This window comes from Lepidochelys olivacea (assembly GCF_965140295.1).
Source record: "Lepidochelys olivacea isolate rLepOli2 genome assembly, chromosome: 1".
NCBI classification, from domain to species: domain Eukaryota; kingdom Metazoa; phylum Chordata; order Testudines; family Cheloniidae; genus Lepidochelys; species Lepidochelys olivacea.
Genome location: NC_140411.1, coordinates 265,192,111 through 265,210,888, shown reverse-complemented (window position 1 = coordinate 265,210,888; position 18,778 = coordinate 265,192,111). Strand labels below are relative to the sequence as shown.

Below are 18,778 nucleotides of genomic sequence, written 5' to 3'. Positions count from 1 at the left end.
ACTTCTATTGCTTTACTTCCTCCCCTCCTATAACTCAACTCACATACAGTGCCTGGAGCGAAGGACAACTATGTTACAGTGGAATGGTATTCCTGTTCATGTTTCAGAGTGGTTGGAGGGTGGAGTTTGTGGCAGGACTGGAGAGAGAAATCACAGACAGTGTTTCTGTTCCAAGGTACTGACAGTTTTATGTTTGAGAGAAAGATCCTCTGACCCCTGTCCAATAAATGTATCCCATTGCCAAGAAACTGTGAGAAGTCAGAGTTTGCAATGTTTCTGTGTCATACAATACCCTTGTCCCAGGCATCTATGAACCCTTCAGTTTCCCAGTTAATGTTATTCCAGCACTTATTCATATCTTTCATATTATATATAGCAATTATTCAGGCGCTCAGCCAAATCAGAGAAAACTATCAAAGATCCTGGATATAGATCTCTGATGCAGTTTAAATCTGCTCTCATACCCAGATTCTGCCTGAGTGAATCTCCACAAAGTCCAGTAGATCATCTCTTAAATCGCCTGTTAGACACTGCAGCGATTCTTAAGTAACCGGTTGTTAGACACTGCAGAGAGGGCAAAATAAGGTGCCCAGTGCAGGCCACCTCTCTCCATCCAACTCAGTCTGTACTCAGCAGTCCCCATGTCATGGTGTACTCCTTGCTCTCCCACAAACTAATGCAGTCTCATAATCCAGGAATCACCCAGAATCCACACCTATTTCTTTTCCCTCAGCAGTCAAGGCATAGGTGCCAACTCCGGGGGTGCTCCAGGGCTGGAACACCCATGGAAAAAAGTTAGTGGATGTTTAGCATCCACCAGCAGCCAGCTCCCCCCCTCCCGCCCAGTGCCTCCCGCTCGCCACAATCAGCTGCTCTGCAGCATGCAGGAGGTGCTGGGGGTAGGAAGAGGAGCAGGGACGGGACCTGCTCAGGGGAGAGGGCGGAACTGGTTGGGAAGAGGCAGAGCAGGGGCAGGAAGAGGCAGGACGGGGGTGGAGTGGGGGCAGGGCCTGGGGCAGAGTGGGAGTTGAGCACCCCTATAGAAAGGAGGAAGCCGGTGCCTGTGAGTCAAGGTACCTGTGCTGTCAGTTCTGAACCTTTGTGCCTTTGGAAGCACCACATTAATCTGCCCTGAGATCAGGAAGTAGCCACTTGCTCCCCTCCCCAGTGTCTAGTAAAATACAGATTTTTCTCAAACCACCAATCCGAGGTTTGCCTACGTCACCTTCTCCAAAGCCACAACCTTAACAGTGCATTTCCTGGGTTTCAGAAGTTTTCAGTTTTGTTCAACTCAGTGTTCTGCAAGAGGACAACATCCCACCAAGCAACCTTAACTCTGCCTCAGGACAGATTTTTGTCATTGAATTTCCTAGTTTTTTGAACAGGAAAAGATATGCTGGAGATAGGAGTTAGGAGTCATTTAGGCAGTTGTCCATATCATGTCCTGCAATTTGCATACTGACCGCAGAGAGGCAAGACCTCCCATATCCCAGTTTATATGGGGGGCTCAGACTGCCTTAGTGGTGCAAGAGTCCATCCCCTGCCACCCCAATCTGGGCGCACACATGGGAGGGGAGAATGTGGGGCTGACAGGTGCCCTATTTCACCCAACTCCTCTACCCCTCCCCCAAACATCCGCCTTCCCAATATCCCACCCCTCCACTCCCCCAACCTCCATTTCTCCCTCACTTGAGCCCCCAACCTCTCTCCACTCTCCCTTACCACCTGTCCTCTTTTGGCTCCCTTCCTATAACCCCCCCTTTCTTCACTGCAGCCCCAAATCCCTTTCTCCCACTTCCTCTCCCCTCCCTGGAAGCATTCATATGTCTATTTTTCCCCTCAAAAACCTTGATTACATTTCCTCCAGAATAAAATTGCCATCCATGACTCACAAATTGCAGCAATCTCTGGTCACTCAGTCCAAAACTCCTTTGGTTTTAGGTGGGGGCTTGTGATTAATTTATCCTTCAGTATGTTAATTGAAGGATGAGTTCACAGCCGTGAGTCTCAATGAGGTCTGTGATTCATCCAGTCATTAATACCTCTCAGTTTAACAGTACAAGGCAGCAGAAGGAAACTGGGTTTCCAGAGGAGCCTGTAAGGCAGGAATCCCTTCGTCAAATGATCCAAAATTTGGGTCACTAACCCTACTCTGCACTGTCCTGAGGCACACAAAATTTCAAAGGAATCTGATTAAACATGTAGATTTTAGAGACTTAGAAAGATCAACCTTTAAACAGAAGTTGTGACACAGCTTTAACTATCACGGCGCTTCTATGTCACTATAATGTTGCCTTAGCTAAGGCTGCTTCTATTTAGAGTGAGGCAGTTAAGGATTTACTGTGACTTAACAGTGTTATTTGATTGGCTTTTGCATTAAAAAAATCCTATAGTTTACATTAAAGTTACAATTTCAGACATAAGAAAGGAAAAAGTGAAGGTTCTTTTATGGTAGACTGGGTGCACTTCCAACATTTCTACTGGTTGGAGAGATATTACTGGTTTGGCTGCTAAAACTGATAGAATCTTTCCAAACTGAAGAATTTAAGGATGGCTGTTGCAATGTCAACTCTGCTGTGTAGCACAGACTGCATATTTTATACATTTAACAACATGACAGTTACGTACTAAGCTGTGCATTTAAAGAGAAAAACAGAAATAGGAAAAATTACTTCTGAGCAGTATGGTTGAATTAACTTTACCATGAGAACCTAAAACTTTCTGATTTCTCTTCTTTGGATCATTCCCATTCATCATAGTATCGGAGGGTGAATACAATACACGTTTTTGCAATTACCATGTATATATTATTTATGTCTTGCAAAGTGTTCCTTTAAACACCTGGAGGCACAGTTTAGCATCTGGCATCACAGCTCGTTCCTGTGGAAGCAGCTATGATGTCACAGAAATTTAGATTGTGACATCACTGAGTGGATCAAGGAGGAGGAACAGAAGAAAAATGAGATATAGAGAGAGGACCCTGCCATGGATACACTATAAAGGCTACCAAGTGAGGAAGGGCTCTTTCATGATTAGAGCTTTGAATTAGGAGATTGCTGAGGAGAGTCTGGGACTTAGGTATGCAGAGGGTTAAGCATGAAGATATGTAGGGTTGGCAGAATTCAATTTTTTAAAAAAAATTTTTGACAGATATTATCGATGTTTATTTTTAAGCATTTTTTTATTCTTATCAATTTACATTTTCACAGGTGTGGAAAATTATGGGGGGGGAATCCGACATTAGTGGGGGTCCACCAATAATTGTTTAATGACACTAGATGTTAAGATTGAAAAAGTTAAAGTTTTATAACCACTCAAACACAAATTGTCAACGTCACATGTCAAAATACACAAGATAAATATCTTTAAATCCAAACTCTAATAAGCTCACAAGTAGCATTTTTCTTACTGTGCCTCTCTGTAAATTTCAGCTGTTATCGATGGAAATATTTTTTCATGGGTTTGTGTGTGTACGATGAAATCGGCGCTTATCAACATACACAAATGAGATTCTAATCTTTCCAAGCCTAAAGATATAGTATGATAGCTCCATGGAACTGTTTCTCATTACAGACCCCCAAAATTAGAGGAAATTAAGCAAATCCTGAATTGTTTTTTGCCTTGGGGAACTAAACTGTTTGTTTTCTTGTAGCCCCCACTCTGAGACCTGGTGGATGTGCATGGACCCCACCTTCTCCCTTACACCTCATCCCCTCCAACCATGCCCATCGTCTGAGTAGACACAAAATACAGACATCCTGTCTTCTCTCTCGCACTCTCCTCCCTTTGGGACCCAAAAGTGCAGAGAGCTTGTTCTTTCTTTCCTTTCCACCAGCCATGCTTGATTCTCTCTCCCTGCTTCTCTCCTCAGGAAAAAAGAGCCCGGACCTAGGGGAGTATGACCCCCTCACTCAGGCTGACAGTGATGAGAGTGAAGATGACCTTGTGCTCAACTTGCAGAAGAATGGGGGAGTCAAGAACGGGAAGAGCACCCTGGAGGAGGTGCTGGACCCAGACTCAGAAGTGGAGGTCGAAGTGACAAAGCAGCGGCTGTCAGAGAGTGTCCCAGATGGGTACCCTGCAGAGGCCACTGGCAGCCTGGAGCAGAAGGCAACCTCCTCCCTGATGCCTTACCTGCGCACAGCAGTCTTTTTGCTTACCATGGTTATCTCCATGATTCTGGTGCTGGTGTGCGCCTTTCTCATTCCTTGTCCTCCTAGAGACTTGCATAACACCTGGAACCGCAACCTTGGCCAGGAAGCAGGTGAGAGACCATCAGGAACAGCAGCTGTGTGAGATTGGGCAGGGGGTAGCTCACAGGGTGGATGTGGGGGAAAGACCCACCTGGGAGAGTTTGTTTAGAGCAGAGGAGCAGCAACTTAATCCTCTTCACCACTGCATATGCTCTGAGGCCATAAACAGGCATATGGCTGATGCACCTAGCCTTCCTCTGATCCCTATTAAATATGGTACATGTCTCAGGCCAGTCCGAGATAAATCTGTTGTCCAATAAGGTCTTACTTTCTCCAGTGCCAAAAAAATAGCAGGGTTCTTCTGACTCTCCTCCCATGTCACCCCTCTGCCTGGATGGCGTTACCCATTTTGGAATTTGCCCCAGATATAGATGGGCTAGTCCACTTTGGTCCCCATCACTTCCTTATCCAGAGATTACACCCCACAAGCTCCTCCATTCACGCGGGGTGTGGGGAGGCAGAGACAACCCGAGCCTGCCAATAGTGGGGGGGCAGAGTGAGGTCAGCTGGCTTCAGTAGTGTTAATGAGCATGCTCAGTACAAGCCAAGCAGCAAATCTGGGTGGGGGGATATGACGTGTTGCCTGGGGTGGGGAGGAATGGATTTTCCTTTGTGTCTGCAAATTGCCTTAACTAATGTTATTTCCTCTGCATATTTCTCTCCCTGTTAAATCTATAAATCAATAATTTAAATGTTCTGAGGTCTTTGTCCCTCCTCAAACAGTCATAGAATAGCTAGCTAATCTGTGGTATTTTCTAAAGTGCTTCCCCTCTTATATCTCCATTGAGACAGAATGATTGGTGACGTGATTCTGTTAGGCCCTGATGTGATACTATTCCTTTTCCTTCTTTCCTCCTCCCATTTGTGGGCTCTGAGAAGCCAGTCAGATGTGGTGCCAGATCACTGCAGTGGATGCAGATAATTCATCTCTGCTGGCTCCTGTAGGCCCCTGCTGGATCTCTGGCTGAGCCTGGTGCTGGAGCTGTGCTGTGTGGGGAGGGACATAACAGCTGGGGGAACAGTGCTGCTTCGGTAATCTCCTGTGGATTCCATGATGGCTGGTTATTCAGACCCCTTTTCATTCAGGCTTGTCCTCATCCCCATTATACAGAGTGGGTTTGGCAGCTATTCTGATAGCAGCTCCTGATTTGCTTTGACTGTCACAGGTGGAGTGCTGTTCCCACTGGAGCTCTCCGATGTGAATGGTGATGGGCTCCCGGACATCCTGCTCTCCTTCACAGCCCTGATGAATGCTAGCGTATTGGGTAAGGTGTTATCTGCCGACTTTGCTTCGCCAGTGATGCCAGCCTTGATGGCTTTTTTGTTGGGTTGTCTAGTGTTTTTTTTCTTATTTTTCTCCCTGTGAGCCTTCATGGGAGGAGTTCCCCTAACCATCTGCGGAGTTGCCACATTGTCCTCCTTCAGACCTCTCCTTAAAACAGCTCACTTCTGCTGTGAAAGTCCCAGCTGATATATTGATTGACAGTAGTAATGTTACTGCGCCTGGCTGTTTAATGTTAAACAGCCCACTCCCCCTCAGCAGGCTGCTTTTAATTTCTCTGCTAACATTTGCATAAGAACACATGGGATAACCCATCAGAAGTCTAGAAATAACTTAGCTTGTCACTGAGTGCTGCTGGTTTCCCACTGCTCCAAGCTTCCCGTTTCTGGAGCTTCCCAGCTGCCATTGTACTGCATCTCCACAGACTGTCTTCACCTCATAGTGACATGAAATCTGTTCCAGTCCCAGAGAAACAGTCAAGAAGCAAGGCTCCATTATGCTGGAGTGTATTGACAATATCTGGTGCCTAATTGCAATGATTGGTGTAATACAAATACAGATAGAAAGGAAATTTTCCCTCCCCCATGGCAGAGTGCTACATAAGTAAGGCCCCATGTACTCCATTACAAGTGAGATGTAAATTCCACACCAGGGTCCCTGGTGTCCAAGGAATTCTGGTGCAGCAGATAGAAAATCCGATGGCAGGTTCATTTCAATTAAAAAATTGTGATTGTACTGAATTAAATATGAAAATGAATCATTCAACCTGTGTGGTATTCCCCGTGTTCTTTATTTTACACTGTTCTCACATTTTCAGTTTTCAACATGAAGCAGATTTTTGTACTGGCCTCACATTAACTGCACTGTAGATGCTGTTAGGGAGAAGTTGGAAGTTTTGCCATCTGGATAAGACCTATGTGGGGCTCTTAGATGTGGAGACTAATAAGCACATTAGCTGGATGTTTCTGCTAAAATGATCAACAGTATGTGTGATGTTAGGCTGACATTAAACTTATCATCATTAGGTATTAAAGTCAACATTTGATTAAAACATATTGGGGTACTTCATACTCCATTTAGCTATTATTTTGTGCTGTCTGCAGACTCAGGCAGACAACACTGTTTGACACTGATTGCATGCTTTCAAAGTGTTTTTCACAACAATGAAGGCTAGAAACATGGGGGGGGGGATCGAAAAATAAAAAACCTAGATTGTGGAGCAAAATTCTGCTGCCACAGAATCACAGAACATACAGGACCCTGTGCATAACTAGCCAGGTTCCTAATAGAAGGGTAGTTGCAACTTCCAAGCATTAACCATTGGCCAGCAGAAGAATAAGCATTAAAAAGAACAATAGTCTAGTCTGGTGTGACAGCAGTTAGGGTGATGAATTGAATGGACCAATAGTTGCTCGGGTAGGGCAAATATTATGTTCCTTTGCCAACCAAGAACAGAAATGTAACTTCAGGTGTTTCTATGGACAGTTACTGCCAGTCCTATTCCTGTGAGCTAACAAGGGACTGAAATAACCAAACTCATGGGATTCTTGTGAATGTTACCACTTTAATCTTATGGCACCTTAGAGACTAACAAATTTATTTGAGCATAAGCTTTCGTGGGCTACAGCCCACTTCATCGGATGCATAGAATGGAACATCTAATAAGAAGATAGATATATATACATACAGAGAACATGAAAAAGTGGAGTAAAAGGCTAATTAATTAAGACGAGCTATCGTCAGCAGGAGAAAAAAAAACGTGTGTAGTGATAATCAAGATGGCCCATTTAGACAGTTGACAGGAAGATGTGAGGATACTTAACTTTAGGGAAATAGATTCAATATCATCTTAATTAATTAGCCTCTTACTCCATTTTTTCATGTTCTCTGTATGTGTATATAGATATCTTCTTACTAGATGTTCCATTCTATGCATCCTATGAAGTGGGCTGTAGCCCACAAAAGCTTATGCTCAAATAAATTTGTTAGTCTCTAAGGTGCCACAAGTCCTCCTGTTCTTTTTGCGGATACAGAATAATACGGCTGCTACTCTGAAACCACTTTAAGCTTGTCCACTTGGGGACAGCACAGAGTAGCAGCATAACTGAACGGCGTGTCCCCCTGAGATCAGTCTGCCTTTTTCCTCTCTTTCCTTTGATTGCAAAGGACCTCACTGTCCCTCTTGTGTGTCTGCAGGTGTTTCTAGGCCATCAGTAACTGTCATGGCCCTTTCTGGTATGAACGGCAGCACCCTGTGGTCCAGCCACATTCCAGAAGAGACTCGGAGTGTGCAGTGTAAAGGACTGATTCTCACCGCCCCAGCTGAGCCTGTCTGCCTTGTGACTGGAACATCCAAATTCCTCAGCCTTCTCCATGCCTCCTCAGGTAGTTCCAGGCATGAATGTGTGGATGAACTGATCACCTGGAATAATTCAGCACCATGGTAACAACAGAGGAACAAGTCCATAGCTAAAAGAAAACTGCAGAGTAATACAGAAGATGATCTAATCCAGGGGTTCTCAAACTGTGGGTCAGGACCTCAAACTGTGGGTCGCGACCCCATTTTAATGGAGTTGCCAGGGCTGACTTAGACTTGCTGGGGCCTGGGGCTAAAACCAAAGCCTGAGCCTCACCGCCTAGGACCAAAGTCCAAGCCTTGGGCAGCGGGGCTTAGGTTACAAACCCACTGCCTGGGGCACAATCCTTTGGGCTTTGGCTTTGCCCCCCTCTCCACCGGGGACGGTGCGGCTCTGGCTTTGGTTTTGCCTCCCCAACCTCCCACCTGCAGCAGAGGGGCTTGGATGGGCTAGGGCTTCGGTCCCCTCTCCTGGGGTTGTGTAGTAATTTTTGTTGTCAGAAGGGGGTCACAGTGCAATATAGTTTGAGAACCCCTGATCTACTCATTAACAAATATTGAATTACAGGGAATAATATGTAATGTAATCCTTTGCACTTCATTAATGTAGCCCTATAACATCCCTGTGATATAGATAAAGGATATAGGAGTCATTTCACCTACCATTGAAATGTAGCCACCTCTTGAGTGGAATGCAGCAGCTGTTTCACAACAACACAGATGCACTAAACATCATATCTAGAGAAAGAAGTGAGGAAGTATGCTGTAGCCAGTTACATCTTCAGGAGAATTTAGGTGGATAAAAGTATTTACCAGATCTGAGTGAATATTGCATTTTTAGTCATTTTGATTATGTTGACGCTCTTTTTATGTTTACTCTTAATGGACATCCTTGCAACTGAATTTGCGAGCAGAAATGTTCATGGGAACAGTGAATTTTAGGCAAATGTTGGAGAATATTCTTGGAGCTTGAATGAGTATTTGCAGTGGAACCTTGGGTCTAAGAGTTTTACTCATGCAGTTGGGAACATAGAAATGTTCCATGACTTCTGTGCCCAGTGAAAAATAACCACCACAGCTTGACTTTCAAACGGTTGTTATGAATTAATCCGGTGAGACTGTTTACATGTGTAAGTGTTTGCAGGGTCAGGGTAGTCTCTCTGAACTCAGTACTACTGCTGGTGTGAGTACAGTTACTTGTGTGCCTAAGCATTTGCAGGATCTGGCCCTAACTTTGTTCTGTACTTTGGAGGGGTGAGGGGGCTTTCCCACAGCAGAAGCGGGAGAAAAGAATGTTAAAATGTGATTGTAAAAGGATAGTAATTGGCAGAGGGACTCAGAGGGCAGGGAGAGCATCTGGAATTACTTTGAACTTGTTTTTTAATTTGGTTAAAAAAATTGCGAATCCTCTTTTACTGGGCCCTTACGCGGGTCCCCACTGACAAACCGTGTTTAAAATCACTTCTGCTTGCATGCCTTTATCCCCCCATGTGGAGAAGATAAAGATGCAACAGGGGCTCTTTCTGGTTGGAAATTTAACTGAGACACAGATTTCCATTTCCAAAATCTGTCCCTCCAACTATGCGTTCCCATCTGTTCCGTTCCCTGGGAGTGGCTGCATAGCCGTGACATCAACAATCACACTTTACTACTGGCCAGTTAGGACAACTGGTGTCCTGCAAAGCCTCTCTCTTATTTAGGATCTGATCCTGGCAGTTGAACCCCAGAAGAGTTGCAGTTTCAGAATCAGACCCTGATAGAGATGTCAGTACACAAATAAAGCAAAGCATTGGCAGGGTGAGACTCAAGAGCAGTTCACAGCAGTGGGGAGGGAAGAATTCTGCTTTCCACTGTGTGTGAATTCCACAGCCACCAGTTCTAGGTTGGGCTTGTTACTCATGCTGTTGGGCGACAGTGCCTTCTCCCCCTTCCTCCTTCAGGAAGGATTAGTTGGACTCCCTGGGGATTCTCATGAATTCTGCTTTCTTGAAGTGCTGCAGTGCTCAGATGTTCTCTCCTCCTATAGGGAAAACCATCTGGACATTGAACCCAGCCCACCTGCCAAGTGGGACCCTGGCTGCACCAGCCGTCATGCTGCCAGATTTGGATGGGGATAAGGTTGGAGATCTGGTGGTTCTGGCCATTGGAGAGACCCAGGTATGATACATCCCCACTAGAGCTCTGAATGGGCCTGAATCTTTGGAGGGGGAGCAGGGCCATGGTCTAAAGAGAGTATAATGGGGGAATGGTACAAATTCCTTCATCCAAGTAGTTTCCTTACCTCACATTCCCCTTAGGTACAAACCTGGCTTCCTTCTCTTGCTCTGGAGAACAGGATCAAGAAGTAATGACATTGTCTCTATCTTTTATCAGCTGACGAATGTCATTGTTGAAGTAATTAATCATTGCCCACCGGCTGAGACGTGAGAATCACTCTCTTTCTCCTGTGCTTCCCCCTTTAGCAGTTACTGCTTTTGTTTTTAAAGTGTTTTTGTAGCACTAGTGAAAGCTGACAATTTAACAGCCCAGTGATGTGCTCTGTTTAGCTACAGAAGAGACGTCCCTGCCTGGCAATCATGGTGCAAACTTCCCCTGTGCTGCTCCGTGCACAATGACTTAGAAGGTACTGCCTTTAAGGTTGATGAGGGAGTTCAGACTCCAACGTCCATTCATTCACTGGCACCTCTGCTACTGACAAGGGTGCCTAGCATGTTGGGGGGGTTGTGACAAGGACATCGTAACAGAAGGAACTAGACCAAGACTGCTAGCTCACACAGGAAACAAACAGAGGAAGTGGGAGGGAAGGAAAAAGATTCCAAATGGTTTGTCACTTGATACATGCTGCTGTGTGGGGAGGGAATGGCAGAGCTTTTCATGCTGGGGAAGAGAGGCTGCCTACTGTGTGTGAGTCAACTCCCAGAATTCCCTGCGTCTCTCTCACCTTTGCAGCCAGACCTGTGCTTTATCCTGGTATCGGGTAAGACGGGAAACCCTCTGGGTGGGCCCGTGAAGTACAGCATCAATGGAGAAGGAAAACTGATCGGCCCCCAAGCCCACATTACCAGCCGAGGAGCCATCTATATCCTGTTTGGCTTTGGTAAGATGGGCCACGGGCCCCTGCCACTTCCATTTGATCTCTTTTCTAAGGCACTTTAAAGCTGGGATTGCTGTGAGCTCTGCCAGGATGTTCCTACCATGCCTTCCACTGGTGGAGGCTCAGATTTGGAGAAGATGGGAGCTCCCCACACCAGTGTAGGAAATGGCACAGGAACAGTGATACCTGGTTGCAGCTCCTAGGACTAGAGTGGCTTGGAGCTCCCCAAAGCCACTGATCCTCCTACACCTCTTCCTACATTATGTCCTGCTGGGAGAGGCCGAGACTCTCCTTCTGCTTTTGTTTGATCACTTTCCACCTGCAAGTGGTCCCAGCCTCTTGTGCTCTCAGGACTGTCATCCAACAAGTGAGAATCTCAATCTTTGCTCTCCCTGTAATGTATTTGCTAGGTAATGTCCAAGCAGTCGCCCTGAGGGATCTCTTTGCCCAAGCCAGAAACCGTGACAGCTTCCCTCCTGTGCTGCAGCGGGAGGAGCCAGAGTGGGAGAAGCGCAGATCTGTCAACTTATCGGAGCTCATTGACATTTACAGGTGGGTTGTGGTCTCACCATTCGGGCTAAGCTGTAGTTCTGCCTGGGCACTGTTAGGGGTGCCCCTTCCACTTGAATATCTCTGTTCATCAGAGTCGCCTAGGCAATGCCTGTGATATCAAGAATTCCAATTCCCTCCCTGTTCCAGTGTTTGCAGTGGGCAAATGCCATGTGTTATAAAGAGAACCTCTTGTTCCTCTGAGCCCTTGTTCCCCCCCTTACAGCCACACGTGCATTTGAATAAGCCCGCACTGAGGAAAAAAGGTGTGTTTTTAAATAATTAAGAGTCCAAGTTAGCAGCGCTGTCTGTGCACAGCAGAGTGGGCCAGGGTCGTGTAGCTCCTGGGTGTCCCTTATTCTCCACACAGTGATTCAATGCCCAGCAGAGCCTGGGAAATCCTTTAGTGTGACTGGGAACAAGGAGAAAGCAGCAGGCCCCAGTTTGTATGAGGCAGTGAAGTGGGGATTCAGTCACAGGAAAAAACCTGGATTAGACTCTCACATATTCAAAAGTTTAGAGCTTGGCATTGTCTGCTTTTATTTCAAGAAGTAAATAAAACCTGTGAAGCGCAATTGCCTAATGTCGGCTTTCTGCCTCTCCCAGCGGGGGCGTTGAGTTCCTGCAGATGGTGACGGCTTCAGATACCAACTGCAGCGACCTCCTCATCACCACAAAACACAGCCTGACTCTGCTGCGAGGAGAGGACCTGGAGCCCCGCTGGAACCTGGAGCTGCAGGACATTCACAGGTTAGTTACACTTTTGTTTTTTCTGTCTCTCCTTTTTCTCTTTCTCTCCTCCAGGCACACACACACCTGTGAGAATCATCTGGAATTATTCCCCAAGCTTGCAGGGATACCAGGGAGCTGGAGTCATGTGCGTGTCGGTATGTTAGTGCTGTGGGGAGGGGAGAATGGGAGAGGGAAGGAACGAATTAAAGGGACGGACTGAATAGCCAACATACTAGATTCAAAGAGTGACGTCCATCTTAGTATGCTGAAAGGAAGAAATTCATCCCTGTGCAGGCAGCCAGCATGTGGTCTATGCCGCACTTAAGCCCCTCTAGATGACGGTGCATATGCTCCGTGCTGGCCCTTGCACAAGGGTATATTTCACTCAAAGAGCTTAAGGAAGTTGCAAAATCCCCTGGGACAATAACAACAAGTAATTTCCCCAGCAACCGCAGCATTAACTGGTTGAATATACACCTGAATATACAACTGGTTGAATATTCACCTTATTTCTCAGTTGGCAGAAATAATTTGTTGGCAGCATAAACCAAAAACTTGTTTTGGTACCTACAAAGGTGGATACAACTGTGAACTTAGTGTTAACTAACAGGTAGGAATTTATAGAGGAGGCGAGTGTAGAATCTTCATTAACCAGTAACGATCACTGTACAATTGGGTGTGATGTCCTAATACGCCTACGAGGACACAGTGATTACTTTGAAAAGGGCAGATTGCAAAACTTATGCAGGAAAATGGTGAAGAGGAAGTGAAATATAAAGGTGGAAACATGGTTAGATCATGGAATCATTCTACAGCCTGTACAGGACTATTGTGCCAACGGCCCAGATAGGCTGTTTTTTCTCAGTGGGTAGATACAAAGAGTAAAAAGGGGGATAAAACATTCATAGTAAAGTAGAGAAGGGGATGAGTTTATTAGCGCTAAAAGAATATCATTTAATAAATGAAAACCCTACTTAAACAACATAGCACGAAGTACAAACTCTGCCAGGAAGTGTCACACATGAAACAACGGGAGGGATGGCGTGTCAAACATACAATGTCTAAACCCAGCGACCATTCCTGAAGGCTGAAGAATTTTGGAAAGGGGAGCAAAGGAAGATTCTGGAGGTAACAGACTGGGAAGCCTCACTTCACTAATGGGGATAGTGAAGGCCATTCTCAAGTCTTGTCGTCATTGGAGATTGGCTCCAGTTACAGCCGCCAGTATAGCCATACCAGCCCAGACACATCGGGGAGACAGGCTAAGCTGCAGTTTCCAAATGTGCAGCTTACACATCCCGGGTTCAGTCAGGGACAAGCTGCACAGTTTATAGGGCTTTTCCCATTCACACCAGGGTTTTTGTACCTGTGCAGCTACATTGGGGGTTGGAATCCGCACAACCCCCCAGCATAGACAAGGCCTAAGGATAGAATAGTAAAACACTTGGATAAGTGTCACTCAGTAGAGTCAAACCCACACAGCTTCTGTTCGGGGAAATCTTGCCCTTTTGGAAAAAGGTAACAAAATACAATCATTGATAAAGGCGTCCTGGTCGATATAATTTTATTGGATTTTCAAACAGCTTTTGATAGGATCCTTTAAGACCAGAAAGAAGAATGAGTAGCCAGAAGCTAAGGGACAAAGTCTGGTGGACTAGCAATTGATTAAGCAATTGAAAATCAGGTTGTAAATGGATGATTTGCAGAGGAGAGAAGGTTTAATAGCAGGCTATCCCAGTAATTAATGTGGTGGCAGAATTGGTTTGTTACACCGCTGATTTTGAAGAGGAAGTTGATGTCGATTGATGGACAGCACCTAAAGTATGTTTTCAGTTTGGGGAAAATTCCAGATGAATTCAAACCCACAGGGGAATCAGGAATCTTGATGGCAGAGGAAATTCACCTTAAAAAAATGTAAGGTAACATTCACAGGCACAAAGTAGCCTCCACTTCTTGTTTATGCCAAGACACAGGATTCTCCAAGGTAAATGACTTGGGAAACATTGATGCTAGTTTAAAGATATCTGCCACCGGGTTCAGAGGCAGTGAAAAAGGAAGTGGCATGCTTGGTGCACTACAAAGGGGATGAGCAAATACAGAACACACTATGGGGATATTGTATTGAAGAACTGTCTGCTCTTATTTGGAGCATTGTGTCCAGATCTGTCCACTTTAAGAAAGATAGAACTCAGAGTCAAAAAGCCAGAGAGGCAAGCTAGATGGTTAGAAAACTCAGGAGTTTACATATGATGCAAGAGATACAAATTTAGGATTATATAGCCTAGAAGGAGAAGAGTGAGAGGGGACTTGAGCTGAACTATTAAAGGTTAAGAAGGGTTTAGTAAAAACTGGCCAGTGACTCTTTGTCACACTGGCCCACAATAAAGGAACAAGGAGTAATGTGATAAAAATAACGGTAGATATATTTAGAACCTCTGCTGCCTCACACATCATATAATCAGTTTGTAAAACTTACTGCTGCAGGCGGTCAGACAGTCAAAAACTGTTGATGGATTTTAGAAGGTCTCGATAATTTTATGACTGCTAATACAAATGAGTAGTTGTGCATGCTAAGGAAAGGGTAATAAAATGTCAGGCTGCATTATGATAAACTGATTGATTACCATATGACTCAGCCAGGAATTTCCCCCTGTGTTTATGGCACTGAAGAATTGCTTAGGAGCATTGTGGTTATTTTTCCCTCCTCTGATGTATCCGTGAATGGTTGCTGCCGGTCAAGGACTATGCCTGGTGGATTAAAGGCCTGATCTGGTTTGGAAAATCCTGTGTAAATAGAAGCGGGATGAGTGTCCATCAGGGGAAGATTACCTAAAAGCAGGTGCACTGTCTCGCTCGATATTCCGTGCTTTTCTGGTCACTGTTACTTTCTCAATATTCACAGCCAGCCTGCCCCTGGCTACTTCAATGCTGACCAAACCCTGGACTTCATGGTGCAGGCGCAGAGCAACAACAATGTGAAAAAGGTAAATCCTAGGAAAGCAAACACTTGGGGAGGACTGTGGTGGGACAGAAGAGAGGGCAGGGTATGTGCTAGCTGTAAGGTCCCAAGTCTCTGCCATAATCATCTGTCTCTTCCCATTTCGATGGCTGATGGTGCTCACGTTGTGTCCCCCTCCCTGTTTTCAGATGCTGGTGGTGGATGGTAAATCAGGCCTCCCTGTTTGGAGCTATGATCTCCCGTGTCACATGCAAGAATCTGATGCACTGTCAGTGATGACTTTGGAGAGGAAATCTGTTTTTCTCTTCTGGGCTGACGAAATGCAGCCTGCATTACAAAACTTGGTAAGCAAGAGCCCTGTTCCCACTTGGAAGCTTTCTGCCTGAGGAGTATTCAGTCTCTCCCCCTTTTCTTATGTCTTCTTCAGTTACAATGTTACTGAACTTAAAACCTTCCATATGGGATGGGTGGTGAGATGGGGTGGTCTCTTGGTTCTAAATTCTGAACTGAGCATGTACACACACACACACACAGTCTGCTTTTAAATCTACTACTAGATTATTAATATTTTTCCTTAAATAGCTGCCATTTTTATAGGCGCCACATAAATATGAGCTCCCCTGTACCTGTTCAGCAGTTCAGATCCACTCTGTCATTGGTAATGATGTGGAACGCAATCAAGACCCCGCACGTATTAGTTTTTGTCATGGGAGACCAGGTGAGAATAAATTGTATGTAGGCCAAGAGGGAGAACAGAAGCGAAGGAAATGCATTTTAGGTGGCGTTACGCACACCCATATCTACACGAGGAGGAATAACATAATGAAATCTTCCACCTGTCTCAGGTCCGGTAAAGTCAACCATCACCATGGTATCTGAGTGAAGGGAGAGAAAAAGTGTACAAGGCCTTCAGGCCAGCTCTGTCTAAATTCTGCAGTGATTGTCAATAGCAGTTGAGTCTCACCCCTCGTGGTTGTAGCTAATGGCTGCAGTGCTTGCTGTATGTCTAGGGGAGAGAGCAGTGAGAGAACTCTGTGGGATGCTGCAGAAGCCTTTCCTAGCCCAAGTGTCACTGGGACAGTGTGCCCCCTCCTAAAAATATAGTCTTCCTAAGCCCAGAACTCTTTTATATGGAAGTGGGGTGGGGGGTTGTGCGAATGTTCAGCTAAACGTGTGTTTTCCAGGAAGGAACTCCAGGGTTTAGCTTCCATAATCATTTCAACCAGCATTCCACAGCTCGGTGGGCAGGCTGCTAGACTGGTCCAGGAGAGGGGAGAGCAGTGAGGAAGGGAGAACTAGCTGAGTCAAAAAAAGGCTGCATGATCTTGGATCAAAACCACAGCTGTCACTTGCACCTGTGACAGTTCTTAATGGAGACAGCCCCATGAAAAACTCGCATGAATGAGCTCAGACAGCAGCCTGCCAAGCCAAGCCTCCCTTTTCTGCTATTCAGCATGCTTGCAAGAGCAGGCGCAGCCTGGCACTATGAAGCCACCAATGGAGGGCAACACCCAAGAGGAGGGTGGCAAGGGAGGAAAAGAACAAGAGCAAAAAGAACTTTAAAAATATACAGCAAAAAATAGACAGAAGACAAGAAAGGGGAAAAAAGAACAGAGAGAGTGAGGGAAAGGAACGAGAAATGTGCCAGGGTGTGGCGTGAAGGGACATAGGGATGGGTGGAGGAGTGCCTCACAAAAGGAGTTCTAGCTAAAGAAAATTGATAACTGCTGCTTTACGGCTTCTACAGAGCCGTCTGTCAGGGCAGGAGCCTGTGGACAACTTGCTCTCTGAGGAAGGGATTCTTGTTTGCTTTAGTGACTTGTTCTCCTGGTAGCTGGGCTTACAGTGGTCCCTGCCTACTGGATGGTTGTGCCAGTTCCCATAGCTTCTGTTGCATTTGCAAAAGTCTCACCTGCCGCCCTCTTGCCTCACAGTGGTGGTCCCAGTCCCCTAAGCTAGTTCACCAGCTGTCCCTGGCTGGCGGAGAGATGGGTTCTCAGAATGTTTCTTTCTTTTGCCCATCTCCTCCCTCAGCATGAGTCCATAGAGAAGCTGCTTGGGCTCACACGTTTTTCTAGACATCCTCCAGGGGCTCCTTTTCATACTGAGAAAGAGCTTTGGGGACAGCTGCTGTGGAAGAGCTGTGCAATCAAAAGGGAGACTAGCTGAGATAAAGCATTGTGGGAGAGACCTCGTGTGTGAATGGTTCCCTCTGGAGCAGGAGAGTCCATCCTGGAGAAGAACCGAGCTTTTCATAGCAGCAAATCAAGAATGATTACTGTAGCTCATGCCAGTCAGTGTAAGATGGGGGTTCTCAGCAAATGGAGGCTTCTTCCAAAGCAGGGGTTGTTGTGGAAGATGTAGCCATCCCTTTTCTGCCTTTCTTTCCAATAGGAGCCTGGCCCAAGAAACAAGCATCCAGGGCTACACCACCTCTACCTTCTGCACCCTACCTTTCCTACCATCCTTTTGGACCTCACCAATGTAACAGACACAGTGACTGCTTCAGCCAGTAAGTATACAAGGGCATGGGGTGCTGCTTAGTCTTGTCTCAAAGGGAAACAAAGGGAAGCTTGAAGAAAGCCAAATGGATGTTAAAAACCCTTCCCTGTTCTGAAGGAAAAGTTGGCTGTGACATGGTATGAGGTTTTGCTGTGCTTCAGGTTAAGCAGGACCCTTGGTGTCCACCAAGTATAGGCCAGCTACAGAAAAGCAGTGAAAACCGCCACCAAGGTTCAACTCCCACTCCTACTCTCTTGCCCAACACCAGGTCTATAGGTTGGCAAGTAGAAAACTCACCAAATCACTCAACATATGATAAACACTAAGGGCCTGATTCTGGTCTCACATTGGTTTTTCTTTGGAGTAGATCCATTGATTTCAGTGGAGTTCTTCAGTATTTATTTCACTTCAAGAGGAATCAGATCCAATCGTCTTGCTGCCCCAGTGGTGTGCCCGAGAAAGTCACCTATTCTGCACTATGCAGGGTGACCAGACAGCAAGTGTGAAAAATCGAGACGGGGGTGGGAGGTAATAGGTGCCTATATAAGAAAAAGCCCCCAAATTGGGACTTTCTCTATAAAATCGGGACATCTGGTCACCTCGCGTTATGTGGAAGAACCTGCTCTGCTTCCTCCTCATTCATTTGAAGAGGTGATTGAAATTAAATACTTTGTTTAAATATTCGTTTTTCCTTGGATGGTTAAACCTGGATTTGCCTCCATACAAAATTACACAATCAGGGAAGTGGAATGTGGGAGTTTAAACTACCTCCTAAGAGCATCAGCTGGACACCCAAGGGAGCATACCAGACCAGTTGCACCAATAGTGGCCTGGCTGGTGTGGCAGGAGGCAAGATACGGGATTAGATGAACTGGCATTGAATCTAGTGTGCCAGGAGCTGGGGCCCAATGCTAGATATGCCACAAACAAATCTGCTGGGGCATAATGGTTTTAATATTCATAGCACTGTTGAAATAAATGGCCACCTTGAAAGTAAGTGTAAATTTGTTGTTAGAGCAGGGAATTGGAGATGGTTGTTCCTGGGTTTTGT

At 45.7% G+C, this 18,778-nt stretch overlaps 1 protein-coding gene across 2 annotated transcripts in view; it reads left to right on the top strand.

Annotated features, from left to right (window-relative positions):
* The window catches only part of FAM234B (family with sequence similarity 234 member B), a 28,531-nt gene that overhangs the window by 6,162 nt on the left and 3,591 nt on the right, over positions 1-18,778 (top strand). Inside the window, exons 1-11 of one of the 2 annotated variants that reach the window (XM_084617886.1) lie at positions 2,833-3,010; positions 3,872-4,264; positions 5,420-5,518; positions 7,732-7,920; positions 9,918-10,048; positions 10,841-10,988; positions 11,396-11,537; positions 12,141-12,284; positions 15,169-15,250; positions 15,414-15,569; positions 17,620-17,737. In XM_084617886.1, coding sequence (XP_084474012.1) covers positions 4,126-4,264; positions 5,420-5,518; positions 7,732-7,920; positions 9,918-10,048; positions 10,841-10,988; positions 11,396-11,537; positions 12,141-12,284; positions 15,169-15,250; positions 15,414-15,569; positions 17,620-17,737 — 1,348 coding nt within the window. In that variant the 5' untranslated portion in view covers positions 2,833-3,010; positions 3,872-4,125. Of the gene's footprint in view, positions 1-2,832; positions 3,011-3,871; positions 4,265-5,419; positions 5,519-7,731; positions 7,921-9,917; positions 10,049-10,840; positions 10,989-11,395; positions 11,538-12,140; positions 12,285-15,168; positions 15,251-15,413; positions 15,570-17,619; positions 17,738-18,778 lie in introns of those variants that run through there. The other variant, XM_084617885.1, reaches the window with a different exon arrangement.